This window comes from Stomoxys calcitrans, chromosome 5 (assembly GCF_963082655.1).
Source record: "Stomoxys calcitrans chromosome 5, idStoCalc2.1, whole genome shotgun sequence".
Classification (NCBI taxonomy): Eukaryota; Metazoa; Arthropoda; class Insecta; order Diptera; family Muscidae; genus Stomoxys; species Stomoxys calcitrans.
The window spans coordinates 12,602,019-12,628,344 of NC_081556.1; the positions used below are offsets into that span (position 1 = coordinate 12,602,019).

Below are 26,326 nucleotides of genomic sequence, written 5' to 3' on the forward strand. Positions count from 1 at the left end.
CTTTTTCCATATAAAAGGTAAGTTTTGGTATCCATTTCAGGGAGAAGTGTAGATTTGGTATCCTTTTCCTGGGAAAATGTAAGCTCAATTACCCTTTACAAGTTAAAGTGTTACTTTAGTACCCTTTTCAAGTAAAAGGATACTAGGATATAGGAAAAGGATTTAAGGATAAAGTACCCTTTACAAGTTTAAGTGTTACTTTAGTAACCTTTCCAAGGGAAAGGGAAAAGGTATCTATAGTACCCTTTACAAGTTAAAGTGTTACTTTAGTACCCTTTTCCAAGCGAAAGGGTAATATCACTCCTACAAGAAATTTTGTCAAAAATTGTATTGCTATAGGAAATTTTTGGGTACATGGGTATTAAGGGTACGGTGAAATAGGTGGGTAAAACTACTCTTTCCCTTGAAAAAGGCTACTAAAACTACTCTTTCCCTTGAAAAAGGCTACTAAAGCTAATCCTTCCCTAGGAAAAGGGTACTAAATATATCCTTGCCCTTGAAAAATTATAATAATAAAAATATCTTTTCTCATGGAAATAATTTCCCATAATCTATTGCTTTCCAAAATGTTTTCAATTTTTAATTTTATTAAATATTTTTTGGTCTTCATGATTGTAAAATTTTCCCCATTGTGCTCCCTTTGACAGTTGGCAAAAAAAGGACCACCCAGATGTTTGTTAACCAACATGTATACGTCGAAAGTACACAACACTACCATTGTTTTCCATTTTCATACAATTTTGATCAACACTGTATGCGCACGGCTGTGCAAATTTGGCTGAATGGATGGATACATGTTGCTGGCCGGCAAGATGCCTGGCTGGCAGCAGAAAAATTGTTGTCGCCGTAGAGATAAAAGCCAAGTACCAATCAACAATTTCACTCTGATCTTATGTGAGTTTAGTCGGGTGTGTATGTGTCTGTGTGCGCTTACATATCAGTGCTCGTATGTAGAGATACGTTTGAACGACTATTACCGCAGTGGAGGAGTACTCGAAATAGTCTTATTGGCGCAATTACAGTTCAGTTCAATTCTGTTAGAGCGACCGAGTAGTGGTTAAACGAAACAAATAAAAATTGCTTCAGGTGCGACACCAAAGTAAGCGAGTGGCTGGCTGGTTTTCTCGATGAAATTGAAAGCTAAACAATATAAAAAACAAAAATATCAAATAGAAACAAATTAACAAATATAATAGAAAATACTAATCAGTAAAGCCTGAAACTCACGGGATTCAAATGAAAAACAAAACAACAAAAATAACTGCAACTGACGGAACGGCACGATAATCACGGCGGATGTGTTGTAAATGAAAAATAAATACCAGTATAATTTGCATATGATCGCTATAGCTTATAGTTTTGAATAGTGCATACATATTGTACTTCTATTTGAGAATAAATAAAAATGTGTATATAACCTATAAATGTCAAAATAAATAAAATAATTGCATATTTGTATGATTTTTTGTGAAAATTCTTTGGAGAAATATATATAGCACTCAATAGTGGTTTTTAAAATTCTACCCTTCTTTTCGCTTCGCTTTGTATAGCCTTCATGATTTTAGCAAACTACATAAGTTGAAGCCAACGTTATAAGAAGAGCATGACAATGGATAGGCAAACTGAGACTACGTTGTCGATTATTTGCCTAGTTTTAGGATTTATTAGCAATGGTAAGTGTTAAAATTAGCCATTCGATCATAATTAAAGGCATACTCATGCACAAACACTCACACACATGCATATGTATATATGCACTTACATATATGAGAAATGTGTGGAGGAAATGCAAAGGCCGCTGCTGCCAGCATAAGAACACAGAATATTGCAATTGTTTAAATTGAATCTAGAGCAATAACCCATACATTTGCAATAACATCATGCAGTCACACCAACATACATAGGTGCTCGCTCACTTATTTGACACTCATCGTCAACTCAACGTCATCATCCTCCTTATCGCATATATATCACTTATCTGCCTCTCACATAACTCTCGCTCTTCCTCTCCCCCCTTGCTCTTGTCATAGAATAACTGTTTGCTATTTTTTGACTTTACATTAACAACAGCACAATAACAACAATAATGGAAAGAAAAACTTTCAGTTTTCATTAGAAAATTTGTAGGAATAACAAAAAACAAACACACATTACATAAAAATAAAAAGAAATCACAAAAACACCACATATAAGATAGGTAAGGAAATTTAGAAAAAAGCTTAAAATGGAATGCTTTTTTTTCCAATTTTAATGCTTAAGCAGATATCAAACCAAACATTCATTCCCCAATGTTATCTTATCTCAGTTGACGCTTATCCGGTTCTCCTCTGAAATAATGTTCCCCCTAAATGACTTACTCCCCATGAGGCAGAACTTATCACACAGCGACAAACTCTTTGCTACGAGTGGTTTCATGCATTATAGGCAGCCAACACGAGCCACAATATGCGGACCCACAAACACCACGCACCATTTCTACCATTTCTACCAGTCTGCCAATAATGATTATGGTTTTTTGTTACACTCAACAAAAAGCACAAACAAAAATATTTACTTAGTCATTCTTTGTAGCGTTTTGAAGCCAAGTACATGGTGCATATTGTAAAGAACATGGCTGTAATCATGACATCACTAGGAAAATCTATAAGCAACAAGTCAAATCTCTCAGTCTCTCTAAACTGAAAAACGCCAAATGGGTAAAATCAAAAGGGAAATGTTGTAAAACGCCATTAACAACACATTATACCATGTTTGATTCAAATATGAAAGTTCAAAATTTAAAAATAATGAGAGGCACAGTGGGCGTTATAAATGGAAAACGGAGTAAAAATTAAAAAAAAAAAATAGCAAAATATAATAATAACATGGCAATTTTTTTTTTAATGACAAAAATTGTCCATTAATATAAAATTTCGACAACATTTCCTTTGGAAATGATATTTTGACAAGATTTTCCAAAAAAAAGAAATTTTGAAAAAATTTCCCATAGAAATTTAATATTGACTCAAATTCCCAAAGAATTGAAATTTTGACTAAATTTCCCAAAAAACAAAGTTTTTTCAAAATTTTTTTAATAGAAATGAATTTATGACAAAAATTCCCATGGAAGTGAAATTTTTACAAATATTTTTTGGGAAATGAAATTTTGACTAAAATTTCCAAGGAAATGAAATTTTGGCAAAATATCCCACACAGTTTTCTCATAAAAATCAAATTTTGACATTATTTCCCATAAAATTAAATTTTGACAAAATTTTTCTCTTAAATGAAATTTTTTACAAATTTCCCATATATATAAATGAAATTTTCACAACATTTCCTAAAAAACAAAATTTAAAAAAAAAAATCCCAAAGAAATAAAAATTTGATTAAATTTTCCATAGAAAAGATATGCAAAAAAATTACCCATAGAAATGAAATTTTGACAAAATTTCCTATAGAAATGAAATTTTGACAAAATTTCCTATAGAAATGAAATTTTGACAAAATTTACTAGAGAAATGAAATTCTGACAAAATTTCCTATAGAAATGAAATTTTGAAAAAATTCCCATTAAAATGAAATTTTCACAAAATTTCCTATAGAAATGAAATTTTGACAAAATTTCCTATAGAAATGAAATTTTGACAAAATTTCCTATAGAAATGAAATTTTGACAAAATTTCCTATAGAAATGAAATTTTGACAAAATTTCCTATAGAAATGAAATTTTGACAAAATTTCCTATAGAAATGAAATTTTGACAAAATTTCCTATAGAAATGAAATTTTGACAAAATTTCCTATAGAAATGAAATTTTGACAAAATTTCCTATAGAAATGAAATTTCTTTTTCTATAGAAATGAAATTTTGACAAAATTTTCTATAGAAATTAAATTTTGACAAAATTTCCTATAGAAATGAAATTTTGACAAAATTTCCTATAGAAATGAAATTTCTTTTCCTATAGAAATGAAATTTTGACAAAATTTTCTATAGAAATTAAATTTTGACAAAATTTCCTATAGAAATGAAATTTTGACAAAATTTCCTATAGAAATGAAATTTTGACAAAATTTCCTATAGAAATGAAATTTTGACAAAATTTCCTATAGAAATGAAATTTTGACAAAATTTCCTATAGAAATGAAATTTTGACAAAATTTCCTATAGAAATGAAATTTTGACAAAATTTCCTATAGAAATGAAATTTTGACAAAATTTCCTATAGAAATGAAATTTTGACAAAATTTCCTATAGAAATGAAATTTTGACAAAATTTCCTATAGAAATGAAATTTTGACAAAATTTCCTATAGAAATGAAATTTTGACAAAATTTCCCATTGAAATGAAGTTTTGATAAAATTTTCCATAGAATAGAATTTTTAATAAAATTTCCTATTGAAATGAAATTTTGGCAAAAATTTCCTATAGAAATGAAAATTTGATTAAATATTCCAAGAAATAAAAGTTGACAAATTTAAAGGATTTTTTACCCGTTTTTTGATGTTGTTTCTTTGTTGACATCATGCATCTTGCTTTAATTACTCAATTATTTGTGTATCTTGCACTAAAACTCCTACATCAAACTCTGAATTGCATCAAGACCATTTTTCATAAAATACTGCCAATGGAATGACATCAACTGTCAGAGTATGTCCTTGTAATAAAAATCGCTGATGGAGTATATGAACGCCATCCAGAAAAGATGAGGTCAGAACTATAATGTCCCGACTAAACAATAAAAGGAATGGCATTGTCGCCATTGAAGGTTAGATAAAGTACATGCAGAACACACACTTATAGACACACACACACACACACACATTGTGAACGATGCAAGGACACGAGTTGGTTAGAACCTGGAATGCAACAGCTTTATGGTGAATCATAAATTACCATCGTTAAGAAGTACACAAGAAAAGTTATTTCGCACATGTAATTGAGGATGACAGAATGTCCTTCAAAGTCAATATTGCATTAAATTTAAAAGGGAGCATGAAATGTTGGCAATATTTTCCATGGTGGTAAAACTTTGACAAAATAATTTATAGATATAAAAATTTTGCACAATATTTTCTATAGCAATAGAATTTAAAAAAAAAAATCTTCTATGCAAATACAATTTCGACAAAAAATTTTTTGCTGACTTTTTAATTTTTTTTTTGCTAAACAATAATCTAAAGCCGGACAATATCCTGCAATGGAATCTCAACAAAAATTTCTATAAAAATAAAGTCTTAAGAAATTCCTTGCACAAGTTAAAATTTAACAAAACACATTTAGGGCGCCCTGGTAGCCGAGTTGGTAGCGTGCTTGGATTACCAGTTCAGAGGTCGTGGGTTCGTGCCCTATTCCAAAACAAAAACATGCTCTACACCGTACTCTATGGTCGTTGGGTATGTAGAGCACCTTAATCAATTTGATAAAATTGTTGATGAAGTCACATGGAGTACCAGAAATCGCGATCCACCATGCCACTCAAAGTGTTTTGAATAACAGCACACATTTGACTAACTTTTATAAGTTATTTGCTATGAGCTTCTTTGAATACAAAGCATTGAAGAAAAAATAACGGAAATTTCTTTTTAAATTTTCAAAAATTTTCTGAAAACCGTTTTTGTGTCTTGGCAACCCACCACCATGGATTCTACTAAAATATGGGAGCTTTATCTGGTTCCCATGGATTCTACTAAAATATGGGAGCTTTATCTGGTTATAGACCGATTTGGACCGTACTTGGCACAGTTGTTGAGACGCATAACATAAAATTTCAGCCAAATCTGATAAAATTCACGGCTTGTAGGGCTCAAGAAGCTAAATCGGGAGATCGGTTTTTATGGGAGTTATATCAGGTTATAGACCGATTTGGACCGTACTTGGCACAGTTTTTGAAAGTCATAATAGAACACTATGTGCAAAATTTCAGCCAAATCGGATGAAAATTTAAGCTTCCAAGGGCTCAAGGAGTCATATCGAGAGATCGGTTTATATGGGAGCTATATCAGGTTACAGACCGGTTTGAACCGTACTAGGCTCAGTTATTAGAGGTCTTAGCGGAGCACCACATACAAATTTTCAGCAAAATCGGATGAAAATTTAAGCTTCCAGGGGCTTAATCGGGAAATCGGTTTATATGGATTATTGGACCGTAATTAACACAGTCATTTGAAATTATAGCCGAACACTATGTGCAAAATTTCAACCAAGTCGGACAAAAATTGCGGCTTCCAAGGGCTCAAGAAGTCAAATCGGGAGATCGATTTATATGGGAGCTATATCCAAATCTGAACCAATATGGCCCATTTGCAATCCTCAACGACTTACATCAATATTACGTATCTGTGCAAAATTTTAAGCGGCTGGCTTTACGCGTTTAACCGCTATTGTCATTTCGCCAGACGGACGGACGGACATGGCTAGTTCAACTTAGTATGTCCAGAGGATCAAGAATATATATACTTTATGGGGTTTTACATCAATATTCTGAGGTGTTTCAAACGGAATGACTAGATTAGCATAGCCCCATCCTATGGTGGTGGGTATAAAGGCTTATGGGTATTCCGATAAGCCTTCGATTTTTGAGAACAGGGGCGATGATTTTTTGTCAAAGTCATTCAAAGCGACTTTTCATCTCTAAATGGTCGTTAAATATTAAGAAAATAATATGATTTGTTTGTTGTAAACACAATCTTTATTAGGAAATAAAAAAAATAGGTTTACCTTTTTTCAAATATCTTAAAAAACCTTTTAATTAATTTTTTTTAAATTTTTAAACTTTTTTTGTTGCTTTTTTTTTATTTGTTTGTTGTAAACACTATATTTGTTAGGAAAAAAATACATGTTTAGCTTTTTTTCTAATATTTTTAAACCCTTTTTAATATTTTTTTTAAATTATTAAACTTTTTAAATTTTTTTTTTTTTTCAAAAAAAGTTTTCAAAAATTGGCTATGTGAATATAATGCCTTATATATTGAATACTTAACAATCAGACATTAGTTGGTTAAGGAAACCCTCCAAATGACAGCCTGATGCCGTCTCATCCCCGAATAAAAACAAGAATTTTTGCGGTGCACTGCAAATGCGATACACCGCTGCAGATCTATGATACCTCAGATATCCAAAAACCGCAAAAAAATACACCATTCACAAACCCTTAGCAGCTATATTGAAATATAGTTCGATCTGGACCATATTTAGTACTAATGCGAGGGGTCTAATACAAACCACTGTTCCAAATCTTGTCTGCATGGCAGCTATTTCCTATCTACACCAACTCACTGTACCAAATTTCAGCAAAATCGGGAAATAAATACCCATTTTTAGGTGAAATACCTACAATCGGTAGATCGGTATATATGGGGGTTATATCCGAAAATAGTCCTACTTGAACCCTAATAGGCCCGGACATCGCACTACATAACACAAATAGCTGCATTGTCTCAAATTTCAACGAAATTGGGTAATAAATTCGCCTTTTATTGGTCAAAGAACATTACCTTTGAACGCCCGATCCTCGGTTCCCTTGTCCGATTTTAATGAAATTTCATGTATTCATTATTTAGAGCATTTATATTGACGTAGTACGTTTTTTTTCAATTTTTCTAAGAAAATTTTTTTTTCATTGGATTTTTTTGTCCAGCTGAAACCAATTTGTTTGTTGTGTTTGTTTTTGTTTCTATTTAGATAAGAAAGCAAAATAAAAACCCTTTTTAATTTTTTTACGGCTTTCGTTTTGTTTGCTATTTTAAATAGAAACAAAAACAACCCTACTGGTTTCTGGATAAAACAAAAAAATACAACGACAAAATGAAACAACAAAATAAAAAGAAACTCCAAAAAAAAATATTTTTTAAAAACATTAAAAAAAAAATTAAAAAAAAAAAAATTAAAAAAAAAAAATTTGAAAAAAATTAAAAAAAAAAGTTTTTTAAAAAAAAATTTTAAATATTGGGTTACCCAAAAAGTAATTGCGGATTTTTAAAAGAAAGTAAATGCATTTTTAATAAAACTTAGAATGAACTTTAATCAAATATACTTTTTTTACACTTTTTTTCTAAAGCAAGCTAAAAGTAACAGCTGATAACTGACAGAAGAAAGAATGCAATTAGAGAGTCACAAGCTGTGAAAAAATTTGTCAACGCCGACTATATGAAAAATCCGCAATTACTTTTTGGGCAACCCAATAAAATTTAAAAACTTTTAAGAAATCCAACGACAAAATGAAACAACAAAATAAAAAGAAGCTCCAAAAACAAAAATATTTATTAAAAAAATTTGAAAAAAAATTAAAAAAAAAATTTTTTTACAAAAAATTTTAATAAAAGTTTTTTAAAAAAAATTTAAAAAAATTTTTTAACAAAAATTTTTTTAAGAAAAATTTTAAATAAAATTTAAAAACTTTAAAGAAATCCAACGACAAAATGAAACAACAAAATAAAAAGAAGATCCAAAAACAAAAATATTTTTTAAAAAATTTGGAAAAAAATTAAAAAAAAAAAGTTTTTTTAAAAAAATTTAAAAAAAAAGTTTTTAAAAAAAATTTAAAAAAAAAATGTTTAAAAAAAATGTTTAAAAAAAAGTTTTTTAAAAAAAATTTTTAAAAAATTTTTTTAAGAAAAATTTTAAATAAAATTTAAAAACTTTGAAGAAATCCAACGACAAAATGAAACAACAAAATAAAAAGAAGATCCAAAAACAAAAATATTTTTTAAAAAATTTGGAAAAAATTTAAAAAAAGTTTTTTTAAAAAAATTTAAAAAAAAGTTCTTAAAAAAAAATTTAAAAAAAAATGTTTAAAAAAAAGTTTTTTAAAAAAAATGTTTAAAAAAAAGTTTTTTAAAAAAAATGTTTAAAAAAAAGTTTTTTAAAAAAAATTTGAATGTAGTGTTCTGTTACGACTTCCAATAACTGTGCCAAGTACGGTTTAAATTGGTATGTAACTTAATATAACTCCCATATAAACCGATCTCCCGATTTGACTTCTTGAGCCCTTACAAGTAGCAAATTTTGTCCGTTTTGGCTGATTTTGCACATAGTATTGGGTTATGACTTCCAAAAACTGTGCCAAGTACTGTTTAAATCGGTCTATAACCTGATATAGCTCCCTATAAACCGATCTCCCGATTTGACTTCTTGAATCCTTACAAGCCGCAATTTTTGTCCGATTTGGCTGAAATTTTGCATACGGTGCTCTGTCACGACTTCCAACAACTGTGCCGAATACGGTCCTAATCAGTCTATAAACTGATATAGCTCCCATGTTTTTGCTGGTTTGACAAGAGTTTAGTATGTAGAAAAAAAGTATGCCTTTCATCTCAATTCGTATACATTTTCAGCAGAATCTATGGTAGTGGGTTTCCAAGATTCGGCCTGGTCGGACTTGGCCGCATTTATTTGTTTTATCTTATAAGTTAATTATTACATAAATAAATGTGGTACAATGTATTATAACTTAGTGCATTTGTTTGTAACCCCCAGAAGGAAGAGAGATAGACTCACTGATCGACTCAAATCACTTTCTGATTCGATTTAGCTTTGTCCGTCTGTTCATGTTAAATTTTGTACAAAGTACAGGTCGCAAATTTCGTACGATCTTCTTCAAATTTGGCACAGCCATGTTTTTCGGCATAGAGAAATTGGAAATTGGAAATTGGAAAAAAATCGGTTCAGATTTGGATATAGCTCCCATATATATGTTCGTCCGATTTGGACTAACATTGAAATAATGAGATAATTTTTTAACCGATTCTCTCCAAATTTGGCAGGAAGGATTTTCTCTTGACTTTCGACATTATTTGTAAATTTCATAGAAATCGGTTCAGATTTAGATATAACTCACATAAATATAAATCGCCCGATTTTCATCCCTAAAGCCGCCGGAAGCGCATTTATTAGCCAATCTTTCCAAAATTTTGTACAACTCTTTCCTCGACGACTACCGCAATATTTAAGAAGTTTGCTCGAAATCGGTTCAGACATAAATATAACTCCCATATATATGTTCCCGAAATTTGGCAGAAAAAAATTTCTTAGGACTCCTTATATTACCGGGTTGTTGAAAACATCCGCCGAGGTCCATCAAAATTGGTTCAGAATTAGATATAGCTCCCACTTTGTACTTATAGGGTAGGTGTGGGGTATTATACAGTCGGCACAGCCCGACTTTTGCCTTTCCTTACTGAATTTTTTTAAGAAAATGTAAAAAGCTTAAAGAGAGTATAGATTTGCTATATTTATTCTAAATACTCTCTCTTAATGTATACTCGACCATAGGATGAGATATACTAACTTCGTCATTCCGTCTTTAACACCTTTTAAGTCGATCGAGCCATGTCCATTCGTCCGTTCATCTGCCCGTCAGTCGAAGGTATGCTTACTTTCGAAAGAGTTAAGTTAGGCGCTTGAGATGTTGCACAAATACTTGTTATTAATGTAGGTCGAATGGGAGTGGGAAGTGGGCCAAATCCGTCCAATCTTAGATATCTCATATATTGTTATATATAAAAATCAATTTGTGTTTGTTTGTCGGTTTATTTGTTTGTTTGTGCCGTATAGACTCAAAAACGGCAGAACCGATTACCTTGTATAAGTTGATAAGTTGAAAGGAAACATAGGCTATATAAATTTTGATATCGGAAGGGGGACGTACCCTCCCCTCTTACCGCAAAGTACTAGCCACAAATAAAAGTGTACCGATCGGGACAATACGGGACTTAAATGAAAGGTATTCAGGAGTAGAGTACAAATTTCTAATTAATAATTGGGTCCATGTAACTGGGGGACCACCCCAACCCCAAAACCTCATAAAATGGGTTTATTGAACGATCATGACAATATGGGACTCAAATGAAACATATTCGGGAGAAGATTGTGGATAGGGACAGGAAGGAGTTGGTTGATATCGTAAGGGGGCGGACCCTCCCACGTTACCCCAAAAATACCACCCAAAATTAAAAGTGGACCGATGAGGACCATATGGATATTAAATAAAAGGTATTGAAGAGAAAAATACGGATATGACATTAAAAATTGGATCCAAGTACCCAGAAAGTCGCCCTAACCCCAAAACTTCTAAAAACAGACAAATTGAACGTCCATGTCTATATGGGGCTCAAATGAAAGGTATTCGGGAGTAGATTACGAATATGGCATACAAAATCAGATCGAAGCGTAGGGGGTCACCCCACATCCCAACAACGTCCCCAATGGGCATATATGGGACTCGGTTTGTTCCGAAGAATCAAAATGGCTGAACCGACTTTCTTAAAATATTCACAGCTTTTGTAGGTTTTGGTGGAGGGAAACATAGGTTATATAATTTTGATATATCGGATGGTGGCGGACCCTCCCCCATACCTCAAAAACGCCACCCAAAACCAAAATCGGACTGATAGGCACAATATGGGTATCAAATAAAATGTATTGGAGACTAGAAAATGAATATTGTATAAAATTTGGGGTCAAAGTACCCAGCGGGCCGCCCCAACCCCAAAACTCCTCAAAAAAATCCCATCAATATGGGACTCAAATGAAAAGTATTAGGCAGTAGATTACAAATATGGCATAAAAAATTAGGTCCAAGTAATGGGAGGTCGCCCCACCCCCAAATATCTCATATGGGCATATCAACCGACCATGGCTATATGGGATTAAAAATGAAAGATATTTGGGAGTAGATTACGAATATGACATTCAAATTTGTGTTCGAGTCTTTCGCTTTTCCTCCTAAAAATACGTCGAATAGGTTAATTGACCCATTATCGTAATATGGAACTCATATGAAAGGTATTTGAGAGAAGAAAACGAATTTCATAACCAATTTTGGAGCCAAGTGTTTGGGGGCTCCGACTATGGCAATATGGAGCTCAAATCAAAAGTAATTTTGAGTAAAGAAAGAATTTGATATCTACTTTCAGGGCAAAGTGCCGGTCGTCGCCCCAGCCCCAAAACACCCTCCAAACGGTACATATTAACCGGCCATAGCAATATGGGGTTCTAATTAAAGAGATTTAGGAGTGGAGCACGAATTTGATATTCATCTTTGAGTCGAAATGTCTCTCCTAAAAACCACTTCTGATTACCCAAATTTTCAAAAATACCAGATCCCGGAGATTGGTAATGCAATTCGTTGGAAATTATTTTGCACTTTCACAGTCACCAAAAACAAAACATGATTTCTATTGATGTGGTTGGGTGCCGCGGGGGCCGCCTAAACCCTCCGACCCTATAGACCAATCACAAGAATACAGAGCAATGTGTTTGGGGAGACGCCCCACTCCAAAATACTTCCCTATTATATAAAAGCTATTTGGGGAGGAAATCAATTAATTTTCGGAAAATTGACATTCATTGTCGGGATAGGACCCTTGGGTCCACCCCCAAAATACCCCCTAAACCGGAAATATTTACCAATACGGTATTAAAGGACTCAAAAGAAAGGCATTTGGGAGTAAAGTAAAAATTTGCCCAGGAACCGAACAGGGCCAAATTCCTCACACATCAATGAGTTCTTCCCGGCACGGCATGGTATCTCGCAAATGTCGCCAGCATTAAGAGGGGATAACCAACGCTTTAAATTTTGTCCAATGTTCTCGCCAGGATTCGAATGTAGGCATTCAGCACGAATTCTATATCCATATTCTGGGCGAAGTATCCCCACCCTCAAAGAATATTAGAGTGTTAACGAAGGCGCAGCGGAGCAGGCCTGTTTCGGCTAGTAGCCCTATTCCTTAAGCCTCTACAAAGCGCAATTCTTATTCGAATTGGCTGAAATTTTGCACTATGATTTTTCCTGTGACCTCCAACAGATGCATTAAGTATGGTCCCAATCGGTTCAAAATCTAATAAAGCCTTCATATAAACCGATATCCCTATTATACTTCTAGAACCTCTAGAACACCCAATTCTTTTCCATTTAGGTTTACATTTTACACGATGATTTCTCATATGATCTTCAACAATTATTTTAAGTATGGTCCGAATCGGTCCAAAACCTGATATAGCTCCCATACAAACCGGTCCCCCGACTATGGTTCGTTGGCCTCGGGAGAGCACAATTCTTATCCGATTTGGTTGAAATATTGCACGATGACTTTTCCTATGACCTCCAATAGGCGTATAAAGTATGGTCCGAATAAGGTGAAAACATGATATAGCTCCCAAATAAACCGATCTTCTGATTATACTTCTAGAGCCTCTAGAGGACACAATTCTTATCCAATTTGGCTGAAATTTTTCACTATAACTTTTCCTATGACCTGCAATAGGTGTTCTAAGTGTGGTTCGAAACGGTTAAAAATTTGATATAGCTCCCATATAAACCGATCTGCCTATCATACTTCTAGAGGACGCAATTCATATCCGATTAGGTTGAAATTTTACCCAATGATTACTCATATGACCTTTCACAATTATTTTAAGTATGGTCCGAATCGGTTTAAAACCTGATATAGCTCCTATATAAACCGATCTCCCAATTTTACACCTTAAGCCTGAAAAGAGCGATTTTCTCATCTGATTAGGCTGAAATTTAGCATGATGACAACTGCTATAATTTTCAGTATCAATATAAAGTTTGGCCAAATTTGACATCTTGAGTATATACAGAAAGCAATTCTTATCCAAACATTTAAACAAAACCACAAACGGTTTCCTTTGATGAGCTCCCATTATCTTTTTTAGTTTCTGCCTTTATATAAACAGAAACCATGCAAAGAACTTGGCAAACGCATTTCATGGTGCAGGGTATAAATGATTCAGTCCAGCCGAACTTAATACGCCTTTAATTGTTCTCTCTATTTCTGTTTCAATATTACCATTGCTTTAGATTTATCTTGATAATACATGCTTTCACTTTAATTTATTTATAATCTTATCGAAAAAAGATCGCTTGATGTCTTTTGATTCTTTACCGACCAATTGAAAAATATCAACCACTGTGCCACGTCATCAAATGCGATAATTGCCCAGCAACTCTCCAGTGTGCGATTTTTCCCAGTGTTATTGTTATGGTGTGTAAAGAACTTTTTATTGGTTTTGTACTTTTTTGCTATTTTGCGATATAGCCATGTTTAGCTCAATTATTAAAAAGTGGAGATAGACGACATGTATAGAAATATACACATGTACATATATCTATTAATATTAGTTGAACTCTATTTGAAAATGTTCCCCTAGAGCCCTCAAAAAAAAACAAAACAAAGATAGTAAACATCACAAGCTGAAACTATACAAGTACCACTTCACACACTCTTTTACATATATATACTTATAAAACTAGATAAATAAATTCTATTATTTGTTTATATACAGACAGTTAGACATACAAGCATATATAATTTGGTATTGAATTTGGCAAAATATTAAAAACAAAAATAAGCAAAATAGAGCAACCAACCAGCCAGCCAATGAGACAAAAAGTCAAGCCACCAAACCATAGCAGCCATTTAACCTTCATACCACACACTCAAGCAAGCACTAAACAATTCTTTTGCCGGCATAACGGCGACGACCTTGAAACAGAATTTGTATCTTGACAATGAAACAAGAGATAGGAAGAGAATGAGAGTAGTTTTAAAACCCACGCATTGTAACAAACACACACATACACACACACACACAACACACATACACTCATCCAATTCGACTCGCACTCAAGTGTTGTACTTGGTCATGCTTGCATCAACATCCATTGCCATAACCCCACTGCATAATTTCTTCCCTATTGAGTAGAAGTAGAAATAATAAAAAAAAATAAAAGGCATAAACACTCACAGACACTTAGACACAGTATGGCCACAGCTATACTTTGGCTATAGCCGCTCAGCATCTCATTCATTTCATTTCATAATAAAGGCAAAAAACGCTCTTTTCTTTTCGTTGTTTCGTTCTTATGCTTCTTCATCTTTTGTGTGCAAGTTATTGGCAATTGTGTGTTGGTATTAACTTCTTAACATCGACTCTGCTTTAAGCGCCTAGCCTGGCCTTGCCCGACAATGATCGTAGCCTATATCCCGATGATTACTATGACGAATTGGAAACCAGCAGTGGGGCGCCAGAGCCTTTAATAGACCCCCTGGGTACGGTGTTTGAGCCGCCATATTTTATAAAATCGGAAATTGAAATTTCGGCCTTACCAAATAAAGATGTTTTGTTACATTGTGATGTGCAAAATTTTCACGGTAAGTAACTTCCGTTAGAGACACCCAGAAAAAAAACACAGATTAAATATCAAAAGTCCCATTAATGGTTTTTTCATATCTTTTTACTATATTTAGCCAATAATGTCATCATGTGGTATAAGGATACCATTGCCATTGCCAGTGGTCAATACTCAATGAATGACCGCTACGAGAGTCAGAAAAACAATTCCTTGCTCTTGCGCCAAGCCCAACCCTCGGATAGTGGCGACTATTTCTGCACAATTTTACCTCAAAATATAACACAAACTATTATTTTGAATGTGGAAAAGACTTTAACAATTTATTGCGATGGTCGTGATGTATTGGGGCGTCAAATTACCTACAGACAAGGTGAATCTCATAGTTGTGAATGCAAAACTCCCGGAATGAAGTCTGGCAAAATAAAATGGTTTTGGAATGTAAGTAAAAAATGAAATTAATGTTTAAAGAAAAATAATGGGGTCGAACTTTATTTTACAAGTTTTCCATGAACACTGCATTAGAATCAAATATGAGAAGTTCTTGGAAATTGACATGAAAAACCCAGTAAGGAAGAACAGAAGTCGGACGGTGCCGACTGTATAATACCCTACACCTACCCTATAAGTACAATGTGGGAGCTTTGTTTTCAGATGGGTTATTAAACACTCCCTATCAAATTTCGGGCAAATATGTTTAAACTGTAATCACCACGGTTGACAAATGACAAAAAATTACCCAAACTTCTCAGATATTGTGCTAGTCGTCGAGTAAAGCGTTGTGCAAAAATTTGGCAAAATTGGTCAATAAATGCGCTTGCAGTGGCTCTGGGAGAAAAAATCCGGCGATATACATATATGACAGATATATCTAAATCTGGGCCGATTTCCTTGAAATTCGACAGTAATGTCGAGAGTCATATGAAAATCGTTCCTGCCAAATTTCGAGAGAATGGGTTAAGAAATTAGTACTTTATTGCAATATTTCTCAAAATCGGACGAACATGTATATGGGAGCTATATCTTAATCTGAACCGATTTCGAACAAACTTCTCAGATATAGTGGTAGTGGTAGTCGAGGAAAGCGTTGTGCAAAAATTTGGCAAAATTGGTCAATAAATGCACTTGCAGCGGCTCTAGGAGAGAAAATCCGGCGATATACATATATGGCAGATATATCTAAATCTGGGTCGGTTTCCTTGAAATTCACCAGTAATGTCGAGAGTCCATAGAAAATCCTTCCTGCCAAATTTCGAGAGAATGGGTTAAGAAATTAGTACTTTTTGCAAAATTTCTCAAAATCGGACGAACATATATTCGGGGCTATACATACATCTGAACCGATTTCGATCAAACTTCTCAAATATTGTGGTGGTCGTTGATAAAAGCGTTGCGCAAAATTTTGGCAAGATTGGTCAATAAATGCACTTGCAGTGGCTCTAAGAGAAAAAATCCGGCGATACACATATATGACAGATATATCTAAATCTGGGCCGATTTCCTTGAAATTCACCAGTAATGTCGAGAGTCCATAGAAAATCGTTCCTGCCAAATTTCGAGAGAATGGGTTAAGAAATTAGTACTTTATTGCAATATTTCTCAAAATCGGGCGAACTTATATTCGGGGCTATACATACATCAGAACCGATTTCGATCAAACTTCTCAAATATTGTGGTGGTCGTTGATAAAAGCGTTGCGCAAAATTTTGGCAAGATTGGTCAATAAATACCATTGCAATGGCTCTAGGAGTGAAAATCGGGCGATATATATATATATATAAGAGCTATATCTAAATCTGAACCGATTTCGATGAAATTCACCAGTAATGTCGAAAGTCATATGAAAATCCTTCCTGCCAAATTTCAAGAGAATGGGTTAAGAAATTAGTACTTTATTGCAATATTTCTCAAAATCGGGCGAACTTATATTCGGGGCTATACATACATCAGAACCGATTTCGATCAAACTTCTCAAATATTGTGGTGGTCGTTGATAAAAGCGTTGCGCAAAATTTTGGCAAAATTGGTCAATAAATACCATTGCAATGGTTCTAGGAGTGAAAATCGGGTGATATATATACATGAGAGCTATATCTAAATCTGAACCGATTTCCATGAAATTCACCAGTAATGTCGAGAGTCAAGAGAAAATCCTTCCTGCCAAATTTCGAGAGAATCGGCTAACAAATGAATATTTTACTGCATGATTACTGCAAATCGGAGGAATATATATATGGGAGCTATATCCAAATCTGAACCGATTTTTTCCAATTTCAATAGGCTTTGTCTCTAGGACGAAAAACATGTCTGTACCAAATTTTGAGTCGATCAGATGAAAATTGCGACCTGTATTTTGTACTTGTGGACAGACGGACATCGAATCAGAAAGTGATTCTGAGTCAATCGGTATGCTTAGCAATGGGTCTATCTCTCTTCCTTTTGGGTGTTACAAAACAAATGCAATAAATTATAATACCCTGTATCATAGCATTGGTGCAGGGTATAAATACGAACAAGTAAAAGCTAGCTAAGTTGGGCCGGGCCGAATCTTGGTAACCCACCACCATGGATTCAGCTAAAAATTTATGCAATATAAATTAAGTTGAAGGGCATCATTTTATTCTACATACCAAAATTCTGTCAAACCAGCAAAAAGCTTCTATGAACCGAACAAGGATAATCGAGAGACCGGTTTATATGGAAGCACAGTTGTTGGAAGTCGTAACAGAAACATCACAAGCAAAATTTCAGCCAAATCGGATAAAAATTGCGGCTTGTAAGGACTCACAAAGTCAAATCGGCAGATCTGTTAACAAGGAAGCTATATCAGGTTATAAACCGATTTAAACCGTACTTGGCACAGTTGTTGGAAATTATAACAGAACACTATGTGTAAAATTTCAGCCAAATTGGATGAAAAGTGAAGCTTCCAGGAGCTCAAGAAGTCAAATCGAGAGATTAGGGTATACGGGAGCTATATCGGGGTATATGGGAGCTATATATATATATCGAGATGAATCGTATATAACACTGTTGTTGGAAGTCATAACACTAAGTTCAAAATTTCAGCCAAATCGGACAAAAATAGAGGCTTAAAATACGAAAAAAAAAAATAAAATGCAAAACTGAGTAGTAAAACCAGTAAAGAAAGACAAAAGTCGGGTGGAGCCGACTATATAATACCACGTACATACTACTTTCAATAAATGAAACCTATGTTAAAATCTAGTCAGTCTTTAATTTTGTAGACCTATTGAATTATTGAATAGACCCTTGTAAGATTTTCTTACGATAGGACCTAAATTATGGCTACTACAGCCTTAAGGGTCATATGGGAGGAAAGATATATTTGGGAGTTAAATTTCTTCCGTCCGAATTTGAGCGCTTCTACATGTTTTATTTTTTATTATTTTTGTTTCTGTTACTTTGTTTGTTTAAATTTCTTTTTCATATTGTGCATGTCTTCTGAGTACTAATATCTTTTTATGTATCATACGCTCCTGTGCATTAAACGCTTCACGGTCGTATGATGGACATGAAGGTGATATTACTTATACGACACTCTGTGCTATGAAATGAAATTGAAGAAAACAAAAAAAAACCTAACAAACACAAGCATCTTTCGCAAAACTCTTTTGTTCTTCGCATGGCGATCGCCTTGCGGTTGATGCTGCCAGTGCTGTATAGCGCAAACAGACAAAACAGCGCTGTCAGCATCTACCGTTGGGCGATGATCGTGCGAAAAACAAAAGAGTGTTGTAAAAGATGTTTGTGTTTGTTGCTAATTGGCATCGTTGGATAAGTTGGATTTGAATAAGGGAAGTAAGATTCGATATGTTTTCCATTGCGATCGTGAAACAAGTCGTTTTAAAGAGCCCTGTTCAAATTCATATGTGTGCTTTACAATTTACAATGGATGCAACCGTAGCACAGAGGTTAGCATGTTCGCTTATGACGCTGAACGCCTGGGTTCGAATCCTGGCGAGACCATCAGAAAACATTTTCAGCGGTGGTTTTCCCCTCCTAATACTGGCAACATTTAATTGTTTCCATAGCGTGTTTTACCTATTTTTAGATTTGAGACCATGTGAGCAATATCATACGGAGTGACATATGACCAATATCAACTTCATGTACATCATACCACCGTAAATAATGCTTTCATTGAATAGAAACTTATTATTCATACAAAGATAATATTAATGCTAAGACATGACGCACAATTCAATTTGAAATAATCAAGCGAATAGAGACAAGATTAATTTAAAAACAAAAAAATATTATATAAAATTATTAATTGAAAGAAAAAAAATATTGGCATTGTCATAAAAATATAAATAATAAAAAAATTTAATTTTAAAAACTCAAATAATAAAAAAATTTATAAAAAAATTAATAATAATAAAAACCAAATTACAAATGAATTAATAATAAAAAATACCAAAATAAAAACAAAACAAAAAATTGCCTAAAATATAATTAATATTTATATATAAAATGAAAGCTTAAACGTTGTAAATATTAAAAAAAAGAATCAAATCGGTTTCCAATTTAAAATTAAAATTTTATTCATTTAGCTTAAAACTCTATTTTTTAACTGCTTTTTATGTTCTTGGGTTTGATTCCATGGCGCCTAGTGGCGTATGAGCAATATCAAATTCAGGTTCATCATACAGTCATGATGCCTTTATTTAAGGGGAGCGTATGATGCATATACAGACAATATAACTCATAAGACATGATGCACAAATTTAAAAAAAGGCTTTTCAACACGAACAGACACAGAAACAAATTCATTTTAATTTAATTTAAAAGTAAAAAAAAATTATTATTAGTAGGAAACAAGTAAAAGCGTGCTATGTTTGGCCGGGCCGAATCTTATAAACCCTCCACCATGGATCGCATTTGTCGATTTCTTTTGCCGGCATCTCTTCTTAGGCAAAAAAGGATATAAGAAAAGATCTGCTCTGCTATTAGAGCGATATCAAGATATGGTCCGGTTTGGACCACAATTAAATTATATGTTGGAGACCTGTGTAAAATGTCAGCCAATTCGAATAAGAATTGCGCCCTTTGGGGGCTCAAGAAGTAAAATAGAGAGATCGATTTATATGGGAGCTGTATCGGGCTATATACCGATTCAGACCAAAATAAACACGTATGTTGATGGTCAAGAGAGGATCCGTCGTACAAAATTTCAGGCAAATCGGATAATAATTGCGACCTCTAGAGGCTCAAGAAGTCAAAATCCCAGATCGGTTTATATGACAGCTATATCAGGTTATGAACCGATTTAAACCATACTTGGCACAGTTGTTGGATATCATAACAAAACACGTCGTGCAAAATTTCATTCCAATCGGATAAGAATTACGCCCTCTAGAGGCTTAAGAAGTCAAGATCCCAGATCGATTTATATGACAGCTATATCAGGTTATGGACCGATTTGAACCATACTTGGTACAGTTGTTGGATATGATAACAAAACACTTCGTGGAAAATTTCATTCCAATCGGATCAGAATTGCGCACTCTAGAGGCTCAAGAAGTCAAGACCCAAGATCGGTTTATATAACAGCAATAAAAGGTTCTAGACCGATTTCAACCATACTTCGCACAATCGATGGATATCATAACAAAACACGTCGTGCAAAATTTCATTCCAATCGGATAAGAATCACGCACTCTAGAGGCTCAAGAAGTCAAGAGCCAAAATCGGTTTATATGGCAACTATATCAAAACATGGACCGATTTGACCCATTTATAATCCCAAGCGACATACACTAATAAGAAGTATTTGTGAAAGATTTCCTTAGAAAGTTAGCGTCAGACGGACGGACGAACGAACAGACGTACGGACATGACTAAATCGACTTAAAATGACATGACGATCAAGAATATATATACTTTATGGTGTCTTAGACGAATATTTCGAGATGTTACAACGGAATATAAAAATATGCGTTATAAATCTGACAGCAATCCACACGTACTCCATGAGTCATCATTGCATCCCGAAGAAATTACAGTTTAGTGCGATTTATGGGCCAGCGGCGTCATTGGGCCGTACTTCTTCCGTGATGATCAATACCGACATGTTACAATACATGGGAATCGCTACCGTTCAATGATAACAGAATAATTTTGGCCCAATTGGATGATATGGATTTGCAGGACAGTTGGTTCCAACTGCCACTACCTGTAAATGAATATATCTTGGATCTAGACCAACAAGCCAGCCACGATTGATCAACTTCGTACGAATATCGAACGCGATATTGCGTTTTGAGTTTTTGAGAAAGGACATATTCCTAAAAACTTGGCTTCAAAATTGGATAGCAAATGGAATTCATCCTTCCAATTACCTTTCATATGAGGCCCATAATGACAGGGTTTGAGAGTGGGACGGTCCACCTAAGGACCCCACTCCACATTTGGATACCAATTTTTTTTTTGGGCTAATTTTAGTTCTCAAATAAAATTTCGCTTGAATCATCTATCCCATCTCCGAGATCTGACGTTTTTTACAATTAGGGTAAAGGAACTTTTGAATATATAATTTTTCTTTTTATTATTCTTAGTTTAAATTCTCTTTATATTCCAGAATTTACGTGCTGCTGATGCCGACCTGCAAGTGGTTAATAACATCATAATGCTAGACAATATTGATGCACATCATGCTGGTTTATATCAGTGTTTAGATGAGGATGGTTCCAAAAATCCCCGCAATGGCAAGTTTGAGCTAATGGTCTATTATGCACCAAAAGTGACAACCCATCGACATCATGTCAATACGGATATTGGTGAAAAAGCTGAACTATACTGTGATTATCGTGGTGAGCCAATTGCCACCACACGTTGGATGAAAAATAATAACATAGTGGGTTATTCGGAGAAACATATGTTAGGCCTTTCGGCAGATAAATTATTCAATCGCAGCACGTTGACAATATATGATGTAACTTTTGATGATTTGGGCGAATACACGTGCTTGGCAGAGGTAAGTACAATTATTTTAATCTTGAAAAATCCATTTCAAGGTGGAAATATGGAAGGTTCACTAATGGAAAGTTATGCCACTTCACGAAAACAAAAAGTGGAAAGGCCCCATGAACATTGAGGATGTCAAAATGTTTCTATCGAAAATGCCACAAATATGAGAAAACATTAACAAAAGAAACAAGTTGAAATCCTCAATAGCAAATATGGTCAAGTTTAAAAAAAAAACTGTATAACCCCGTTTACACTGCTCATTAAATCCGGATTTAAGGCTCTCGTCAGCTGATTTTATAAAGGCAAAACAGATGGTCGAGACATAAATCCAGATTTTAAGAGCTGTGTAAGCGTGGTTTATGTCGGCTGACCGCTTTACGCAAACTTACTTAGTGAACCCCGGCGTTTAACGTATATAAGGGGTATTTACATGTTGGAATTTATTTGTCATTATTTTTTTATGATTTTAACTTTAACTTTGTTTGTACTTGATTTCAGAATACCATAGGTTCCAGTGAGCTAAAAGTTCAATTAATTCTCGAACCCGAAAAGGGTCAATTTGAAGATATTAAAATTGACGGCAATGTGGTAACAATTTATTGGCTGGTGCGAAGTCTTCAGCCTCTGTCGGAGGCAATAATCGATTATAAAATGAACAGGGTATACATATATATGATGAAATCCGCTTTTTTTTATTTTTATAGCTAATCGCTGGCAAAAAATTTGCACATGTTTTTAAAGTTAATCTTATTCTTTTAGTCTGTGACTTGGAGCACTGCAGCGATGCTGCATACACATCGTCATGAGGGCGGTATATGGAAAGTTACCCATGAAATGGTATTAACGCCAGGAGAATGGCAGACCCGCATGAAGACCAAAAACACAAGGGGTTGGTCAAAATTCTCAACGCCCTATATTATTAAAATAGAGGATAAAGAAGGAGACAGTATTGATGGTAAGGATAACAAAGGAAAAGTCAACAAGTAAGAAGGTGTTAAGTACGGCCGGCCGAACTTTGGATACCCAACAACTCTGGTATATATGTAAACCACTTTTCGTCATAGTCCGGTGAAAAATGCATAATTTATGCCACCATAGCAGCTATATCGAAATATGGTACGATTTCGATCAAATTCGGCACAGACAATCAGTAGTCTAATAAGTCATTGTTTAATTTTGTAGAACAAAATATTGATCTTTTTGGTAGCTATATCCAGATATAGACCGATCTGAACCATATACGACACGGAAGAAGGTTTTTGAAGGACCTAAGACAACTTACTGTTCCAAATTTCGGCGACATCGGACAATAAATGCGCCTTTAATGGTTCCAAAACCTTAAATCGAGAGATCGGTCTATATGGCAGCTATATCCAAATCTGGACTGATCTGGGCCAAATTGCAGAAGAATGTCGAAGGCCCTAACACAACTCACTGTCCCAAATTTCGGCAACATCGGACAATAAATGCGCCATTTATGGACCCAAGACCTTAAATCGAGAGATCGGTCTATATGACAGCTATATCCAAATCTTTACCGATCTAGACCAAATTGAAAAAGTATGTAGAAGGCCATAACACTTCTCCCCCCAAAGAGGTGTGGCACGTCGTTCGGACTCGCTATAAAAAGGAAATCCCTTATCGTTGGGCTTAAAATTTGAATCGAATAGCACTCATTGATATGTGAGAAGTTTGCCCCTCTTCCTCAAGAAATGTTCATGGGAAAATTATCTTTCTCTCCAACTTAGAGGCATAGTTACAACGCGATCCGAGTTAGAATCATGGACGAGAGTAGCGTGAAAGAAAGAGGCTGTCGAAGGGTACCACCGATTGGAATCGGACATTTTACCAGACTTGTAACCAACTTAGGGTCATAGAATTGAAGAAATTAAAGGAATATGGGAAGAGCACAGAATACAGGCTACCGGCACAACACAGCTTGGAATTTTTAACTCTGATTTGTGTTTACGTAGGATATGTGTGAAGAGCATTTGGTAAGGGAGGCGAGACTTTGGAGCATTTATAGTGACAAAGCAAGGCTTTCACGAAAGAAAGGTCCTAACGATCGGTATCGAATATTATAACAGAGTTGAAGCAACATAGGGGCATAGTAACAACGCGATCTGAGTTAGGATCATGGACGAGAGTAGCGTACGTGAAAGAAAGAGGCTGTCGAAGGGTACCACTGATTGGAAACGGATATTATACCAGACTTGAATCAATTTAGGGTCATAGAATTGAGAAAATTTAAGACTAACTGTTTGATTCTTATTCTACTTCATAGATGACTGCCCAATTATTATTTTTTGAGAAATTCTTTTTTCAAAATTACTACCTTAACCTAAAAAAATTTAACATTTAAGGACACTCCTATTTGTAAGGCTATTTTGCGACTTTTACAAGGATTCACCGTTGTCTGGTCCCAAGGTCAATTTCCCAATTTTCAATGATATTAAGACGCAGAGTTTATGATTTATTAGTCTGCCATTTAAAATTAAAAATCCTTGAATTTAAGGAAATATTTTTCTCCAAAGGAAATGTTTCCTTAAAAAGTTGGAAAATTGATCATCTCGAATTTAAGTTTAATTTAGGACAAACAATTTTTAGCGCATATATGGGACTAGTGAAGCTGCGGGCAGAGCATGTGAGAAGTTTTTATTTTGGCTTGCAAGGCGAGTGACTTTTAACAACAAATTTCGGTCGTTGAGATTCAAAATAAATTGTTGCAGGAAAATTGACAAATTTCTTCGTCGGTTTTACTACAAAAGTTGTTGCTTTTAAAAATTATTGTTCTATGTGTAACCAGATATAGCTTACATATAAGCCTAACTCTTGACTTGACTGCCGTGAAAAAAACTTGACAAGGTATATAAGATTCGGACCCCCAACTTAGCACTCTTTTACTTTTCATAAATAGGCAGGATTCACTAATAGAAGGTTAGGTCACATGCAAAAACACAAATTGGATAGGCCCCATAAACATCATTAAGGATGTCAAATCTGACGATTGAAAATGTCATCATATAGGAGAAAACGTAAACAAAGAATGAATGTAAAAAGAGAACAAGTTCACATCCTCAATGCCAAGTACTGCCAAATATTAAAAAAAAAAGTATATCGGCTGATCGCTTGGCTTAACCTTATTCAGTGAATCCTGATAAATAGGGTAACCCTCGAAAAGGTTGCACAACTTTGAACTTTTGCGAAACATCCGCAAAGAGGATTAAAGCAACAGAGAAATGTTTGTGCTCTCAAAATTTGACAGCAAATGTCAAGCTTATAGATGTCGTTAACTATTTTATTTTTCTTCAAAGCAAGCAGCTCTATCGAAAAAATTAAAAAAACAAATTTACAAGAAAAAGAGAGAAAGGTACACATATTGGAAGCTTAGACTGCCGAAACCCTATATAGGTGCTTCAATAGTTTCCTTCAGGGGAAAAGTAATAAAGCATATTTAGAAAATGCAAACGACGCAAACAACATGATATTGTAAGCTGCTTGCGGCATATTCTTAGATAATTCTCATTTATCTATAGTCTTAAGCGCCACCAACCAGTCTAAGTGCGAAGTTAAAATTCTTTATCTCTATATAATTTATCTATTATCTAACAAGCCCGTTGACATCATTAAAAGGAACTTTTGTGGCGACTTTTATAGGGCTGGTAGGAAGAAGCACTGTACAATCAGAAGAAAATTTTGCGGTAGTCGGCTCTTAAAAAAATTTTTTTCTGTAACTTGTTTCATTTTGTAATCATCTCTTTTTCTTACACTTCCTCCTCTCTTGCTCTCTCTCTCTCTCTCTCTTTGCAGATTTTATTCATTCCAACGACATCATGGACACCAATGAGAAATTAGTCGTAGCTGGTTTTGGTGCAGGAGAGAAGAAAGCTAACTCAACAGATGGCGCTGCTAACTTGACGAGAGCTAACCTCCTATTACAAAGCCTAATATTATTGCTTGCAGCGTTTACCAGTAGCAGACTCATTACAAATTGATGGCCATACATCGAACAACAAACTAACTTTATAAATGTACATGTTATTATTACTATAATTTAAAAAGCCAAATAAAATATTCTAGTGCAAATTAAATTAAAAAGAAACAGAACAACCACAAATATACAACATAAGACGCTTATAATATAATAATAATAGACAATTGTGGTTTTCTTTGACAAAAAAAAAAAAACACAT

The 26,326-nt window shown here is 34.2% G+C and overlaps 1 protein-coding gene across 3 annotated transcripts; it reads left to right on the forward strand.

Annotated features, from left to right (window-relative positions):
- Positions 1-871: 871 nt before the first annotated feature.
- LOC106083428 (limbic system-associated membrane protein) lies at positions 872-26,291 on the forward strand. Of its 3 annotated transcripts, none has more exons than XM_013246422.2 (8): positions 872-1,303; positions 1,551-1,673; positions 14,953-15,162; positions 15,259-15,581; positions 21,745-22,140; positions 22,632-22,793; positions 22,893-23,088; positions 25,944-26,291. In XM_013246422.2, exons 2-8 carry the CDS (start codon positions 1,604-1,606, stop codon positions 26,126-26,128), a joined length of 1,542 nt encoding a protein of 513 aa, XP_013101876.2. In that variant the 5' UTR covers positions 872-1,303; positions 1,551-1,603; the 3' UTR covers positions 26,129-26,291. The 3 variants fall into 3 exon arrangements, with proteins under 3 accessions (XP_013101876.2, XP_013101875.2, XP_013101877.2); XM_013246421.2 differs by having other exon boundaries at positions 872-1,099; XM_013246423.2 differs by having other exon boundaries at positions 872-1,086.
- Positions 26,292-26,326: the final 35 nt, after the last annotated feature.